Source organism: Bos mutus, chromosome 18, assembly GCF_027580195.1.
Source record: "Bos mutus isolate GX-2022 chromosome 18, NWIPB_WYAK_1.1, whole genome shotgun sequence".
Taxonomy (NCBI): Eukaryota; Metazoa; Chordata; class Mammalia; order Artiodactyla; family Bovidae; genus Bos; species Bos mutus.
Window position 1 is genome coordinate 16,097,754 of NC_091634.1, and position 13,101 is coordinate 16,110,854.

The 13,101-nt window shown below is 56.1% G+C and overlaps 1 protein-coding gene across 3 annotated transcripts; it reads right to left on the minus strand.

Annotated features, from left to right (window-relative positions):
• Positions 1 to 2,633: 2,633 nt before the first annotated feature.
• On the minus strand, positions 2,634 to 11,894 carry LRFN3 (leucine rich repeat and fibronectin type III domain containing 3). 3 transcript variants are annotated; one of them, XM_070387844.1, is made up of 4 exons: positions 10,907 to 11,894; positions 10,694 to 10,795; positions 8,000 to 9,436; positions 2,634 to 5,075 (listed from the first exon to the last, which is right to left on the minus strand). In XM_070387844.1, exons 2-4 carry the CDS (start codon positions 10,786 to 10,788, stop codon positions 4,610 to 4,612), a joined length of 1,998 nt encoding a protein of 665 aa, XP_070243945.1. In that variant the 5' UTR covers positions 10,789 to 10,795; positions 10,907 to 11,894; the 3' UTR covers positions 2,634 to 4,609. The 3 variants fall into 3 exon arrangements, with proteins under 3 accessions (XP_070243945.1, XP_070243948.1, XP_070243946.1); XM_070387847.1 differs by lacking the exon at positions 10,694 to 10,795 and having other exon boundaries at positions 2,636 to 5,075; XM_070387845.1 differs by lacking the exon at positions 10,694 to 10,795 and having other exon boundaries at positions 2,637 to 5,075; positions 8,000 to 9,439.
• Positions 11,895 to 13,101: the final 1,207 nt, after the last annotated feature.

Below are 13,101 nucleotides of genomic sequence, written 5' to 3' on the forward strand. Positions count from 1 at the left end.
TCAAAAGTCATTAAGAATTTCACGATTGTGACAGTGGGGCATCAGCCAGCATGGGGTTCTTTTAAACAAGGGGCACTGGGCATCCATGCAGATCACACTGCCATGAAGCTGGCTCTGCCTTTGGGGAATCTTGGAATCTCCCCACCTCCCATCCCAGGCTCAGTTAGGAGCCCCTTCTGGACTCCCAGAGTCCCTTTGGCTTAAACAGGTCCTAATCATTCTTGCCTGTGCTTCTCCCATCCCAGCCTTGACTCCCATTGTTTGGTGAGTATTTATTTGCTCCACTGGACTTGAACTCTATGAGGGAAGGGTCTGGGGCTGTTGGTTACCACTCTGTTCCCAGTATCGCTGTGCATGAAAAAATGAAAGTGTTAGTCGCCCAGTCATGTCTGACTCTTTGTCACACCATGGACTGTAGCCTGCCAGGCTCCTCTGTCCATAGAATTTTCCAGGCAAGAATACTGGAGTGGGTAGCCATTCCCTAATCCAGGGGAAATCTTCCTGACCCAGGGATTGAACCTGGGTCTCCTGCACTGCAGGCAGATTCTTTACCATCTGAGCCACCAGGGAGGCCCTTATCATTCTGCACAGGTCAGAGCAACACTGAGCATTGATACCTATCCTTGCTTTTGTGAGGTGTGATCAGGGAGGAACCATGCCCAAGTTCAGTCTAGGAAAGAAACATCCCCTTTTGGAGGACCCTTCATCCGATTCTCCCACATACGTGTCCAGATAGTGTTGTGAAGTCTTGGTATTAGCTGAAGCCTCTCATGGGATCACAATTATTCCAGACACTCAGGAATCCTGGGTTAGCTACACCCAGGATCTGGCAGGAGGCAGACAGGGGACAGAGTCCTGGTATCAGAACTACAGTGTCTTCAGGAAAATCCTCCAGAAGCCTGGAGATTGGTGCCAGGAAAGCTGGTCTCAAAAATGTGCAGGGGATCCTCCAAGCCAGATGGGGGATGGACAGTGGAAAGAGTAGCACTTCCTGAGCTCAGGAAACTGGTGGACTCAGCTAGGCAAGTTGGACAAGCTAAATTTTAACTTTCAGCTACAGACACATATGAGCATTTGTCCAGAGTTGGATTGTTTCTGCATGGGGTTGGGGGATGGTCCACGTATCTTGTTGGGGAGGCAGGAGGTGACCACGCTAGAGGAACCAGCCTGCCCCCGTGTGCCTCCTCCCACCTCTCTACTTCTGCCTCTGTGGGTGTGCATCTGTCTCTGGGACTGAATTTCCTGGGTCCACGTCCCCCTCTCCCCTGCCCCACAAGCCACAGCCTCAGTCTTAGCACTTGAACCTCGAAGAGGTCCTTAATTCCTGTAGAGAAGTCACCTTCCTCATCTAAGGGATGGATCCCAGGTATCAGAGACCGAGGCCCCACAACTCTCCTTCCCCAGTCACTGCAATCTTGCCTGAGAACGGGGCAGCTGGACAGTGGTCCCCACTGTCCCCTTCTGTGTAGGGGATGGAGGCCTTGGGTGAGGTATTTCAGATCTCTCAATCCACTCATTTCAGCTCCCAACCTCGTCCGGCCACTTTTTCTGCCTGCACCATTGCGGTAGCCTCCTCCTTAGTCTCCGAGTCACCTTTGTCGTGAACATGCAAACAGAATCCCCACTGGAGCTTCCTAGACATCAGGGAGGACTCTTCTCACGGCTCAAAACCCTCCAATGACTTCTCATGCCACTGAGAATAAAATCCAGGATCCTCCCAGTTGCCTACAGGGTCCTTCGTCATCTGCCCCCTTTTGGCTCTTCAGCCTAAACACAGGATCACTTTCTTTTTCCTCCTCTCCAACCCACGCCAGCCCTGCAGCCTCCCGCAGCGCTGTTTCATCTATATGGAATACCCTTTCCACTCACTGGGTAGTTAGCTTGAGCATCTCAGCAGGTGTTACTTCCTCCAGGAAGCCTCCCTGAACTCTCTTCCTGGGTCAAGTCCCCTGGTTATAGGCTCTCATAGTTCCAAGGGTCTCTCCTGTGTGACCCACCTTGTCACCAGACACGCTCTCCACTTGCTTATTTGATGCTTGTTTCCCTCACCAAATGGTGAGATATGGGAGGGCAGGACGGGCCTATATTTGTTCAGTATCGAATCCCTTTTTGTTGCTGTTGTTTAGTTGCTAAGTCATGCCCGACTCTTTGTGACCCCATGGACTGTAGCCCTACCAGGCTCCTCTGTCCATGGGTTCTCCAGGCAAGACTATTGGAGTGGGTTGCCATTTCCTCCTCTAGAGGATCTTCTGGACCTAAGTATCGAACCTGTGTCTCCTGCATTGGCAGGGGGATTCTTTACTGCTGAGCCACCAGGGAAGCCCTAGTACTTTGCATTCAGGGGGCACGCATTAATTGTTCAATTTTAAAAGGAAGGTTGCAGGAGGGCACACTCTGGCTCCCCCTTATGGCAGCGAGTGGTATTCTGTAGCAGGCACTAGGTATCCGTCCCATCCTCCCACTCTCTAGGTCCCTTTCCCCAAACACCTCACTCTCCCTGATGGCTTCACCTGACCTCAGCCACTGAGGGTAACAAACAACAAGAGGAAGGACCTCGTGATGGTGCTGGAGGACTTGGGGGATCAGGTCAGGTCCTTGGGACTCAGGCTGTTCCCTTGGTCAATGGAGGATCATTTCCAAGACCTACACCCAACCAAGAAAGGTATGCCAGGATCTAGGATGTTATTCCATGAGGACAAGTCATGTGCACCAGATCATGAGCATGGCCAATCCAGTCTTGGGCTCTCTTCATCAAATCCCTCACACAGCAGGGAAGAAAGACAGGACCCGAGTTCCCTCCATATCTTGCCTCAGGAGATGGTACCAGCGGTGATCTGAGGTCAGGGAGAGCTGGTCCTCCTACTGCTGATTCATTCCTGGGTCTCCAGAGACACTTCCAAGACCCAGGGTTTGGTCCTGCAAACCTCCAGGCCTGGTATCCAAGGGGAGGCCTAGGGCAGATCTAGACTGAATGAGGACAAACCCTGGAGAGACATAGGGGCAGAAAGGCCCCGGTCAACCTGAACTGGGCTCAAGGCCCACAGGATCACAGGGTCTACACTCCCTGTCTATAGTTTCTTACCTCCTACTGTCAAATCAGCTGGCTTTGGCAGCTGCCCAGCGAGTCCCCGAACACGGCTCTCGCCGAGGTCACCACAGCCTTGAGATAATTAAAAACAAGAGTCCTTGGCTCTGATTTGGCTGGTTTGCTTCAGTCTGTCCCTCCACCTACTGCTGTTCAGGCTTTGTTTTTCAGTCCAGGTATTTATTTTCCTGTCCCTTAAACATGGAGAGTCTGATGACCTCAGAGTCTGATGACCCATCCCCGCTGACAGAGCCCCCATTTCTGTCCCTAGCTCTGGTCTCAGACTAGGGGTCTGGCAGCCTCCTGGCTGCCACCCCTTGATGGCATGCCCACATCCTGGGCCCCCCACCCCCATATTTAACAAGTCCCAGTGGCATCGGTGGGATAGTGGTGAGCGTGGCTGCCTTCCATGTCCACCAAGTCCCACACTGGCCTCAGTATCTTCCTCAAACCTGCCCCTCCTCCCTGGTCCTGTATCAGGGCAATCCACTGTCCCTCCCCCAGTCAGAGCCCTGGGCCTTCTCCTGGACACTTCTGTCCCCCACAGCCCTTCAGCTCCATAACCAATCTACTCAGCTTCCTGTTGTTCTCACCCACGCTCTGCTGCTTTCCCCCAGGCTGCCCCGGTCCAGCTTTGTCCTCACCCACCCAGGTTCCTGCCCTGGTTTTCCCCAGGCTCCCAGCCTCAGTCTTCATTTCTGATCCACCGTCCTGACAGCTAGAAGGATCTTCCTAAAACCCAAACCTGACCCTCTCCCTCCCTTGCATAGACTCCTCCATGACTCCCCAATACTATCGGGCCAGAGTCTGAGCTCCTCAGCCTGGGGGTCCTGAACCCTGCCCACGCCTCCTGCCTCACTTCTACTGCAGTGCCCCCAGTGCCCTGCACGTTCTAAGCCCTTGCTTGTGTTGGCCCTCTGCCCAGAATACCTTTCCTTCTGCTCTTTGCCCGATTATCTCCTTCAGATGTCATTCTCAGCTCACGTCTCCTTCATGAGGCCCTCCCTGACCACACCCTAGGCTGAGTCAGACACTTTTTTGGGGTTCCTGCTATCTCCTAGGCTTCCCTCCTCACCAAGTCTCTCATCGCTATGAGCTATCACTGTCTGAGGGGCAGGGCTGGGGGCTGCCTGGGTCACCATGGCGTCACCCAGCACAGGGCAGACCCAGAGAGGACATTCAGGGAATGTCTGCAGAGTGAAGGGATGACCTGTCTTCAGGCTCATCCAGGGACCTCAGACAGAAAGGGGCCGGGAGAGGGTGGTTCTCTCCCCAGTGGAGGCGTCCCATTCCAGACCCCTGAATGAACCCCCACCCCCAACAGACAGAGACAAGGGCAAGGGCCCAGGCCCAAGCTTAGAAAAATAGGACTTTCTTGTTGTGCCCGGTGCCCCCGACACCCTCCCCGTCAGAGTTTTAAAAACCGTGAGCAATTTGGTGAGTCCGAGGCCAGGTCCCACGGGGTGTCTGGGTCCTGCCACCCCGGCGGGGGGGCCCTTCTGGGCCGTAGAGGTGGGCGCGAAGCTAGGGTCCCATGGGTTCGTGGCTGGGCCCCCACGGCTCACAGTCCAGCTGGACCACGGTGTGGGCCCTGGGTGCAGTGGGCTCAGGGGCCGGCGGGGCCGGCATGGGGCCCAGGGCGCCGTTGGTTTGGGAGCACACGCTGCTGACAGGCGCGGAAGCCTTGGTCTTGCCGGGGGGTTGGCCGCCGTGCACCTTGTAGCGCATGAGCAGCACAAAGATGAAGACCAGGACGGAGGCCACGATGACACCCCCCAGAGCGATGATCATGGTGCCGCCCAGGAAGGGCGCATGTGGGGCCCCGCAGGGCCGCAGCGCCGGCTCGGTGGAGAAACGGTTGCAGCCCACCGGCCGTGTGGCAGTCAGCCCCGTGGCGCTGTCCTCGTACACGGCGAGCACGCACAGATCGTAGGTGCGGCCTGACGCCAGGTCCGTCAACAGGAAGGAGCTGCTCTCGGCCGGGATCATTCTGGAGGGACAGGCAGGTGGGGGTCAAGTCAATGGCTGCCTAGCACCCACCGTGCACCCTGCCCCAACCCTCCAGTCTGGAAGATCCCCTCCACCCGCTACCCGAGGCCACTGCCTCATTTCATCCTAGGCCCCGAGGTCCCTGTAACCACTGCCTGAATTCCCTCTGGTTTGATACCCTTCAGCCACCTGACATCCCTCCATTCTGTTAAGCCAGTTTTACCCCAGTGGACCTTCTCATTTTCCTGCTGCTCAAATGTCCCTTTGATCTCCCTCTGGCCTCAGTGCCTACATTCTCACCAGTGCCCGCTTCCCCTCCACTCTGCTGCCCAGTTTGCCGTGAGCCCCACTGCCTCCCGAGTGTGGTTTCATTTTATATCCTGGTTCCCCTCCTGCACTGCCACCCTTCCAGCATTTTTTCCAAGCCTGCAGCCCAAGTTCCCTCTAGGCTTACTGCCCAGTTTTGTTCCACTCCCCTGCCTGACTTCACTCTGGTCCCCCCCACCCAGCTCATTGCCTGAATTCCCCAAGATCTCTCACCCTATTTCCGGCCAGCCCAGCACCGAGTTACCTCCAGCCAGACATCTCTTCAACTCTGTTCCCAGTTTTGTTCTTTTTTTTTTTTTTAATTTTTATGTGGATCATTTTAAAAGTCTTTACTGAATTCGTTACAATACTGTTTCTTTGTTTTGTTTTTTTTGGCCCGGAGGCATGTGGGATCTCAGATCGCAGACCAGGAATCTAACTTGCACCCCTTGCTTGGGAAGGTGAAGTCTTAACCACTGGACTGCCAGGGAAGAGGCTGCCTGGTATTCCTCTAACCTGATGCCCATTTCCTTCTACCATCCCCCTGCCCCATCCAATTTCCCTCTAATCCCACCTCCACATCTCCCTCTAGGCCCTCACCTCATTTCTCTCTGTCCCTCTGACTTTCCTCCATGTGGGGCTTGGTTGCACTTTCCCAACTGCCTGACTTTCCTCTAGTGGAAAGCTAGAATTCTCTCTAATCTAACCGCCTGAATCCCCCATTGTGTTGATGCCCGATTTCCTTCTAACCTGCCAATGAAGGTCCCCTGGGCCTCACTGCCGTATTATTACTGCTGTAGCCGTAGCCTGCTTGCCAGAGAGCCCTGTCATCTGACTCTGTTTTCATTAAACTGATGCGCCTCAGTCATCGCTGCTGAGTTCTTTTCCTCCCTGTTGCCTTATTTCGTTCCAGTTCTGTCTCCTGATTCTCTTTTATCTCTCTGGCCTGGTTTCAATTTATCCTTATCTTTTCCATTTCCTTTTATCTTTAGTACCCAATTTCACTATATTTCCTTTTGTAGCAGGGCGCACTGTTGGAGATTTAACTTGTTTTATAATCCCTGTTTTACTCTTCAGTGGCTTTAATGAGGGAACTCTGTCTCTAGGAGGGTGACGATCTGGGAGAGCATTTGTCCCATCCTCCTCACCTCGCCCAGCAAGGTGGATGGGACTTGTGTGATTTTCAGGTGTGGGCCCTCTGTGGAATCGACTGAGGATGGCTGTCTTTGAAATGGAATGGAGAAAAGCTTGTTGGATTTCCAGGACTGACTGAGAAAGAAATCAAGTGATTACCTTTGGAGGTTTTGGCTTGTGGGGAGGCAAAGGGAACCCAGATACTGGGTTTACAAGGCATGGACCCCAGACCTTGGGAGGCCCATTCCTCCGCAGCCGGGTGTCAGGGGCAGTACCCCTGGGCCAGCCTGACAGTGAGGAGAGGGAGCCATCCCCAGCCATCCATGCAAAGCTGGACTTGGGTGAGACGTGTCAGTTGCACCTGGGTTACAGCCACCATCAGTGACCACATGTGGCCACAGTGGATGTTCCAACCTTGCCTGGATGACTGTCATGGTAACCCACTCTTGCAGTGTGTAAGCCCAGGTTTTGTTTGCAGCAAGAGAAGGGAGAAGGGAGTAGGGAGTCCCCAGCAATGGCAGACTGAGCAGTCCTGTTCACCTAGCAGTGGTGGAGCTTGAGCTAGCTTGAATATGATTCGGAAAAAAAACCCTAAAAGCTGAGATGTCACCATGTTAGAACTCCAAACACATGGAGCAGGGCACATTGTACAAACTCAAAGCCTAATCTCTCTATAACCTCCTCCCCCATTTTCCTTTTAACCTCTGGTCTGAGTTCCTTTGCAGGCTTTCCAGGTGGTTCAGTGGGTAAAGAATCCACCTGCAAGGAGATGTGGGTTCGATCCCTGGGTCGAGAAGATCCCTTGCAGGAGGGCATGGAAATCTATTCCAGTATTCTTTCCTGGAAAATCCCATGGGCAGAGGAGCCTGGCGGGCTACAGTCCATAGGGTTGCAAAGAGTCAGAGACTGAAGTGATTGAGCATGCACTGAGTTCCTTTGCAGCTGGGCTGCCTCACTCCATTTTCTCCACGATCCCTGGGCCCTCCTGCTTGATCTCTTTTTCTTCCTGCAGCCTGACTTGAATCTAGCTGTCATCTGGAAATACTTAGTTCTCTTTACAACTTAAATCTGCTCGTATCCCTTCAATCTTGCCTCCCCGGCTGCCCAGTTAAGCTTCTATTTTTTTTTTTTTTCTGGCCACGCCTTGCAGCATGCAGGATCTATCTTAGTTCCCCAACCAGGGATCGAACCCATGCTCCATGCAGTGGAAGCGCAGCATCCTAACCACTGGGCAACCAGGGAAGTCCTGATTATGTTTTATTCTTGCTGCCGGATTTCCTTTTTCTGTGTGTTACTGTTTACTTTTGCTATCTTCTTTCTTTTTTACCACTGCTGTCACATTCCTTTTGCCTTCTCTGCCTGATTTCCTTTGTAACCCTGCAGCTTCACTTCCAGTGCTGCAGCCTGGGGTATCGGTAGGTGTTCCTCCAGCCCTCCCTCCACCTCGCTCCCCCACCTGAACTGCCCGCCGCCTGGACCCTGCACCTGTACACGAGGATGTCGTCGGCTGAGCTGTTGTACTGGATCTGGTACATGCGGATGCCCGGGATAGGCCGCTGATCTGGCCACTGGATGAGAGCCGCTGTGGCACCATGCTCCGTCACCTGGACACCACGGTCAGTAGGGGGCCCAGCCTCAGCCGCCTTGGCAGAGGCAGAGGCAGAAGCAGCAGAGGGCGGGGTGAGGGCATCAGGCTCCCCGTCCCGCGGGGGGTCACAGCTGGTGCTGTTGGCTAGCTGAGGGGGCGGTGGGGGACCCACGGTCAGCTCAACAGCGGCCGTGGCCTCGCCAGCTGCGTTGGCTGCGATACACGTGAAGATGCCGCCATCTCCCGGCTCGGTGACCAGCAGCTCCAGTGTCCCGTTGGGGAAGGCGCGCGCTCGGCTGGAGTTGCCCAGCAGCCGGCCCTGGGGTGACACCCACCGCACGCGGGGCTCGGGGTCCCCCACCGCCCGGCAGCGCAGGGCGGCTGGCCGACCAGCAGGCACAGCCAGGGGCGGTGAGCGGTGGGTCACCACGGGGGGCTCGCACACAAACTCCTCCTCGCCCACTGCCCAGAAGTAGCGGCCACCCAGGGCCGGCGGGGAGGCGCAGGCCTCCAGGTCATCCTCCCGCGCCAGCCGCCGCAGCCACACCAGCTCACAGTTGCAGTGCAGGGGGTTGCCGCCGAAGGCCAGCACCAAGGCGGAAGCAGGTGAGCCGCGGGGCCGGGCCAGCAGCGGCAGGCGGGAGAAGAGCGGGTCCGGCGGGATGGTGGTCAGGCGGTTGGAAGTCATGTCCAGCCGTGCCAGCTTGTGCAGGCGGGAAAAGGCGCCGGCGGGCACGGAAGCCAGCAGGTTGTGGTCGAGGCCCAGCGTATTGACGTTGCCCAGGCGGCCCAGCGCCTCCCAGGGCAGCTGCTCCAGGTTGTTGTAGGAGAGGTCGAGGTCCTCCAGTGTCTCGGCGCAGTCGTCCAGGGCCCCGGCCGCCAGGGCCGCCAGCTGGTTGTTGCTCAGGATGAGGTGGCGCAGGTTGACCAGGCCGCGCAGCTGCCCCTCGCCCAGCGAGGTCAGCCGGTTGCCATCCAGGTGCAGCGCGCGCAGGGCGCGCAGGTCTGAGAAGGCGCCGGCGGCCACGTGGCGGATGGTGTTGCGGGACAAGCTCAGGTGCAGCAGGCCTGTCATGTTGGCCAGGTCCCGGCGCCGCACAGTCGCGATGAAGTTGTCCGCCAGGCGCAGCTCGGCCGCCCGACGGTCCAGCGAGGGTGGCACGAAAAGGAGGCCTGCCCCCGGGCACAGCACGCTTAGGGGCAGGGACTGTGTCTGGCAGCGGCAGCGCCGGGGACACGGGCTGGGTGAGGCTGGCTGGGGTGGAGATGAGGCAGGGGCCAGCGGCAGCAGGCAGAGGAGCAGCGGGAGGACGGCCATCGCGGGCAGGGGCGGCCTGCTGGGAAGAGGAGGAGGCGTTAGGGCAGGCTGAGGCCAGAAGTGGGGTGCTGGAGGGGGTCGGGGTGGTCTGGGACCAGAAGAGAGGGTCATAGTGGGCTGAGAGCAGAGAACTTGATCAACGATGGTCACAGAGGAGTGGTCAGACAGACCAGAAGCCAGAGAAGATGGTTAAAGACTCAGAGAGGTGTGTCACGAGGGAAGAGAGGGAAAAGAAATGAACAAAGAAAGTCAGAGGGAAGAGAGGTGATTAGAAATGAGACAGCAGAGAACAGGAGCGGTGATCAGGGTGGCGAGACGTGGCCAAAGAGAGAAGAGGTGGTCAAGGCAGTGGGAATGATTAGGAGTAGCCAGACAGGACCAGACAAGAGAGGTTGTTAGAGATGGTCATGAAGATGAGGAGTGGCCAAAAAGAGGGGAAGTTGCCGGGGTGGCCAGATCCAGGAGAGATGGTCAAAGATGGTCTGAAAGGGTCAAAAGGCAGAGAGGTGGTCAGAGAGGAGGAGGGGACAGACATGTCAGAGACAGCTGGAGACGGGACAGCTGGTGAGATTGATGGGTGTGGGGAGAGGGCACCAGAGACAGGAAAGGCAGTCAGAGATGTTAGAAATGATCAGAGAGCATCAATGAGCAAGAGAGATTGAGAGAAAAGAGGTGGTCAGTGACGGCCAGGATGGTTGGAGACTGGCAGTTGGAGTCAGGAGTGGATAGAGGACAAGAGAGACAGTAAAAGATGGTTAGACAGAGGAAAAGGTGGATAGAGGAAGTCAGAGAGGAGAGACAGAAGATAGAGAGAGATGGTGAAAGATGGTCAGAGACAGTCACGGGTCAAGGCTTAGAGTCAGGGGTAGACACAGGTAAGAGAGCTGCTGAAAGATGATTAGAGAGAGGTACTACAGACAGAGATGTCAAGGGTGGTCATTGAGTGAAACAGTAGACAGAGGTGGCTGGAGAGAGATGCTGTGGACAGGGGTGTTAAAGGCAATGATCAAAGACAGCAGTGGCAGACAGAGATGGTCAGAGAGGAGTGGGGGCCAGGAGGTAGCCAGGGAGAAGAGCCAGCGGACTTAAGTGTCAAAGATGATCAGAGAGAGAAGAGGTGAATAGAGATGGTCAGTGAGAGGAAGAGATGGAGAAAGGAGACTGGAGAGCGGAGTGGTGGACACAAGAGGCAGCTGGAGATGATCAAATAAGACAGATGGTAGAAGAAGCTGGAGAGCCTGAGCGGGGTGTGGGGAGGGGGGCAGTCACAGACCTGGAGATGCCATCAGCTGGGGATGAGGAGGTCAGAGAGGGGCAGGGCTGGCCAAATGTCCACAGTGTTCGAGGTAGACTCTTGTGAAGGGACATCTGTTCCCTGGGGAAATTCCAAGGGTGCCCAGGGGGACATGGTCCTCCTTACCTCCACCCCCAGCGATGAAGTTCCTCCCAAGTCCCTCCCCACCACAGGGTCTCCCAGTAGCCTTACCTGAGCTGGAAGCCGCCCCAGGGAGCAAGAATCCTCAAGCTCCGAGGGGTCAGGGGTCAGGGCTCTGGAGGGGGTGCCTGGTCATGCCTTCCCTTCTCCCAAAGCCTCTGTCTGTTGTGTCTCTGCTCAGATTTATGGCCAAAGAATCTCCAGACCTTGATACTTAGGGTCTTAGATCTCCAAATATTAGGCCTCTTAAGGGCTCAATTTTAGGGACCCAGGCCCCAATTTGGGTTGCCCGGAGTCACAGTCTCCCAGCTCCAGTCTTGGGATGCTAAACAGACAGATGGATAGTCTAAGATCTGAGTCCCAAACCCAATCTTGGGATTTGATGCTAGAGTTCTGGGTTTAGATATTGGGGCGCTGAGTCAAGATTCACCCCAAATTTCAGCATTCAGCTTAGCAGCAAGGATTTCAGGCCCAAACTCAGGTAGGCCCTTTGCAATGCCAGGGTTCAGATCTTGGACTCTGAGGCCTAAATTTCAGGGTTCGAGTCTCAAATAGTAGGCTCCAGGGTGTAGAAATGAGAATCCAGTCCCAGATTTGAATGTCCCAGGCATAGAACTCAGAGCTCAGCTCCAAATTTGGGGATTCAGATGCCAAACCTCGAGGTTCAGGCTCCAAATATTGGGGTACATATTCCAATTCTTGGGGTTCCAGCTCCAAATCTTGGGGTCCCAGGGACTGATGTTGCGATTTCAGCCCCAAATACTGCTGTTCAGGCTCCAGGTCTTGGGGTCCCAGCCCCAAATCAGGCTCCAGGGCTCAGGTTTCCAGATTTCTGGATCCAATCTCGGGGTGCAGGCTCCCCAATTTCGGGGCGCGGGTCCTGGTTGTGGGGCGGCGGCGTCTCCACTCGCTTCGCGGGATGCAGCGGGGGCTGGTCCAGAGGGAGGGGGGCGGCTGCGGTGGGGGGGGGAGCGGCCAGGCAGCCCCGGGGGCCGGGGTGGGGCGAGGCCTGGGCGCGGAGAGACGGACAGACAGACAGACAGGGACACACGGGGTGGGGGCACCGCAGCAAAGGCCGGGACGCAGGGGGGAGGGGCCGCGCTCAGAGACCCCTCCCCCGCCGGGGCCGGGGCGGGGGCCGGGCGGGGGCCGGGCAGGCGGGCCGGGTCCGGGCGCTCCCGCGGCCTCCTCGCCGGGAACCCAGGGCCGTGCGCGCGCCCGCGCTTAAAGGCGCAGTCCCCGCGCGCGCCCGCGCTTAAAGGTGTAGGCAGGTCCCCTCTCTCAAAGGCGCGCCCCTAGCCCCACCTTTCATGGAGTCGTCCTGGCTTTCCTTGGGAGAGAGAATCCTTGGATAAAGAGTCAGGAAGACAGAGAGGGACACAGAGACTGAAACCGAGAGACATACAGAGATAGAGAAAGACAGAGACAGAAAGATAGGCAGGCTTAGACTGAGGGACAGAGAGGAGCAGAATCAGAGAGGCAGAGACAGAGAGATAGGAAAAGACACACATATTCAAGGAGAGATGGAGATACAGAGACCCAGAAAGAGAAAAAAGAGACGAGAGACAGTACAAGTTAGAGATAGACAAAGAGACATAGAGATAGTCAAAGAGGCAGAGACTGAAGGAGAGACAGCGGCAGACTGAGCTGGGCAACTCAGCTGTGAGGATGTGTGTGTGTGTGTGTGTGTGTGTGTGTGTGTGTGTGTATCTGTGTGTGTCCAGCTCTCACTCGCAGCCTTGAATGTGATTCTCTATCCCAGAGACCTCTGCCCCCCAAGCCTGTCCCCTTCTGCCTTCCTGTCTCAGCATCACCTCTCTGGGATGTCCTTTAGGTGGAATTTCCTTGCTTGGGCCCTGCCTGTATCAAGCCTGATCTTTCAGGCCAGTGTGGAGACTCTGCTCTGTCCCGAGGCTCTTTGCATCGGCTGCAAGGGGAAAACTTGTCTCTGGAAATAGAGCTAGATGTCAAGTCACACTGGCCAGATATCCCATGGAGGAAGGAGAAGATAGGAATTGGAACAGAGGCAGGGGGCTGGCCGGGTTGACCCAGAAAAGTATATCCACTGCCTCCCCCTCCTCAACTCAGGTCCACTGCCCCACAGAATATCCTACTAGAATCGTACTAACACATGACTCACCAGGAGTGGTGTCTGCCTGTGCTGATGCTCGCGGAGGATAGTGGAGGAGAGGATGAGGGTGGGGGGATCCCACGTGTTTCCTGGCAGATGGTGTTGCGGGAAGAGG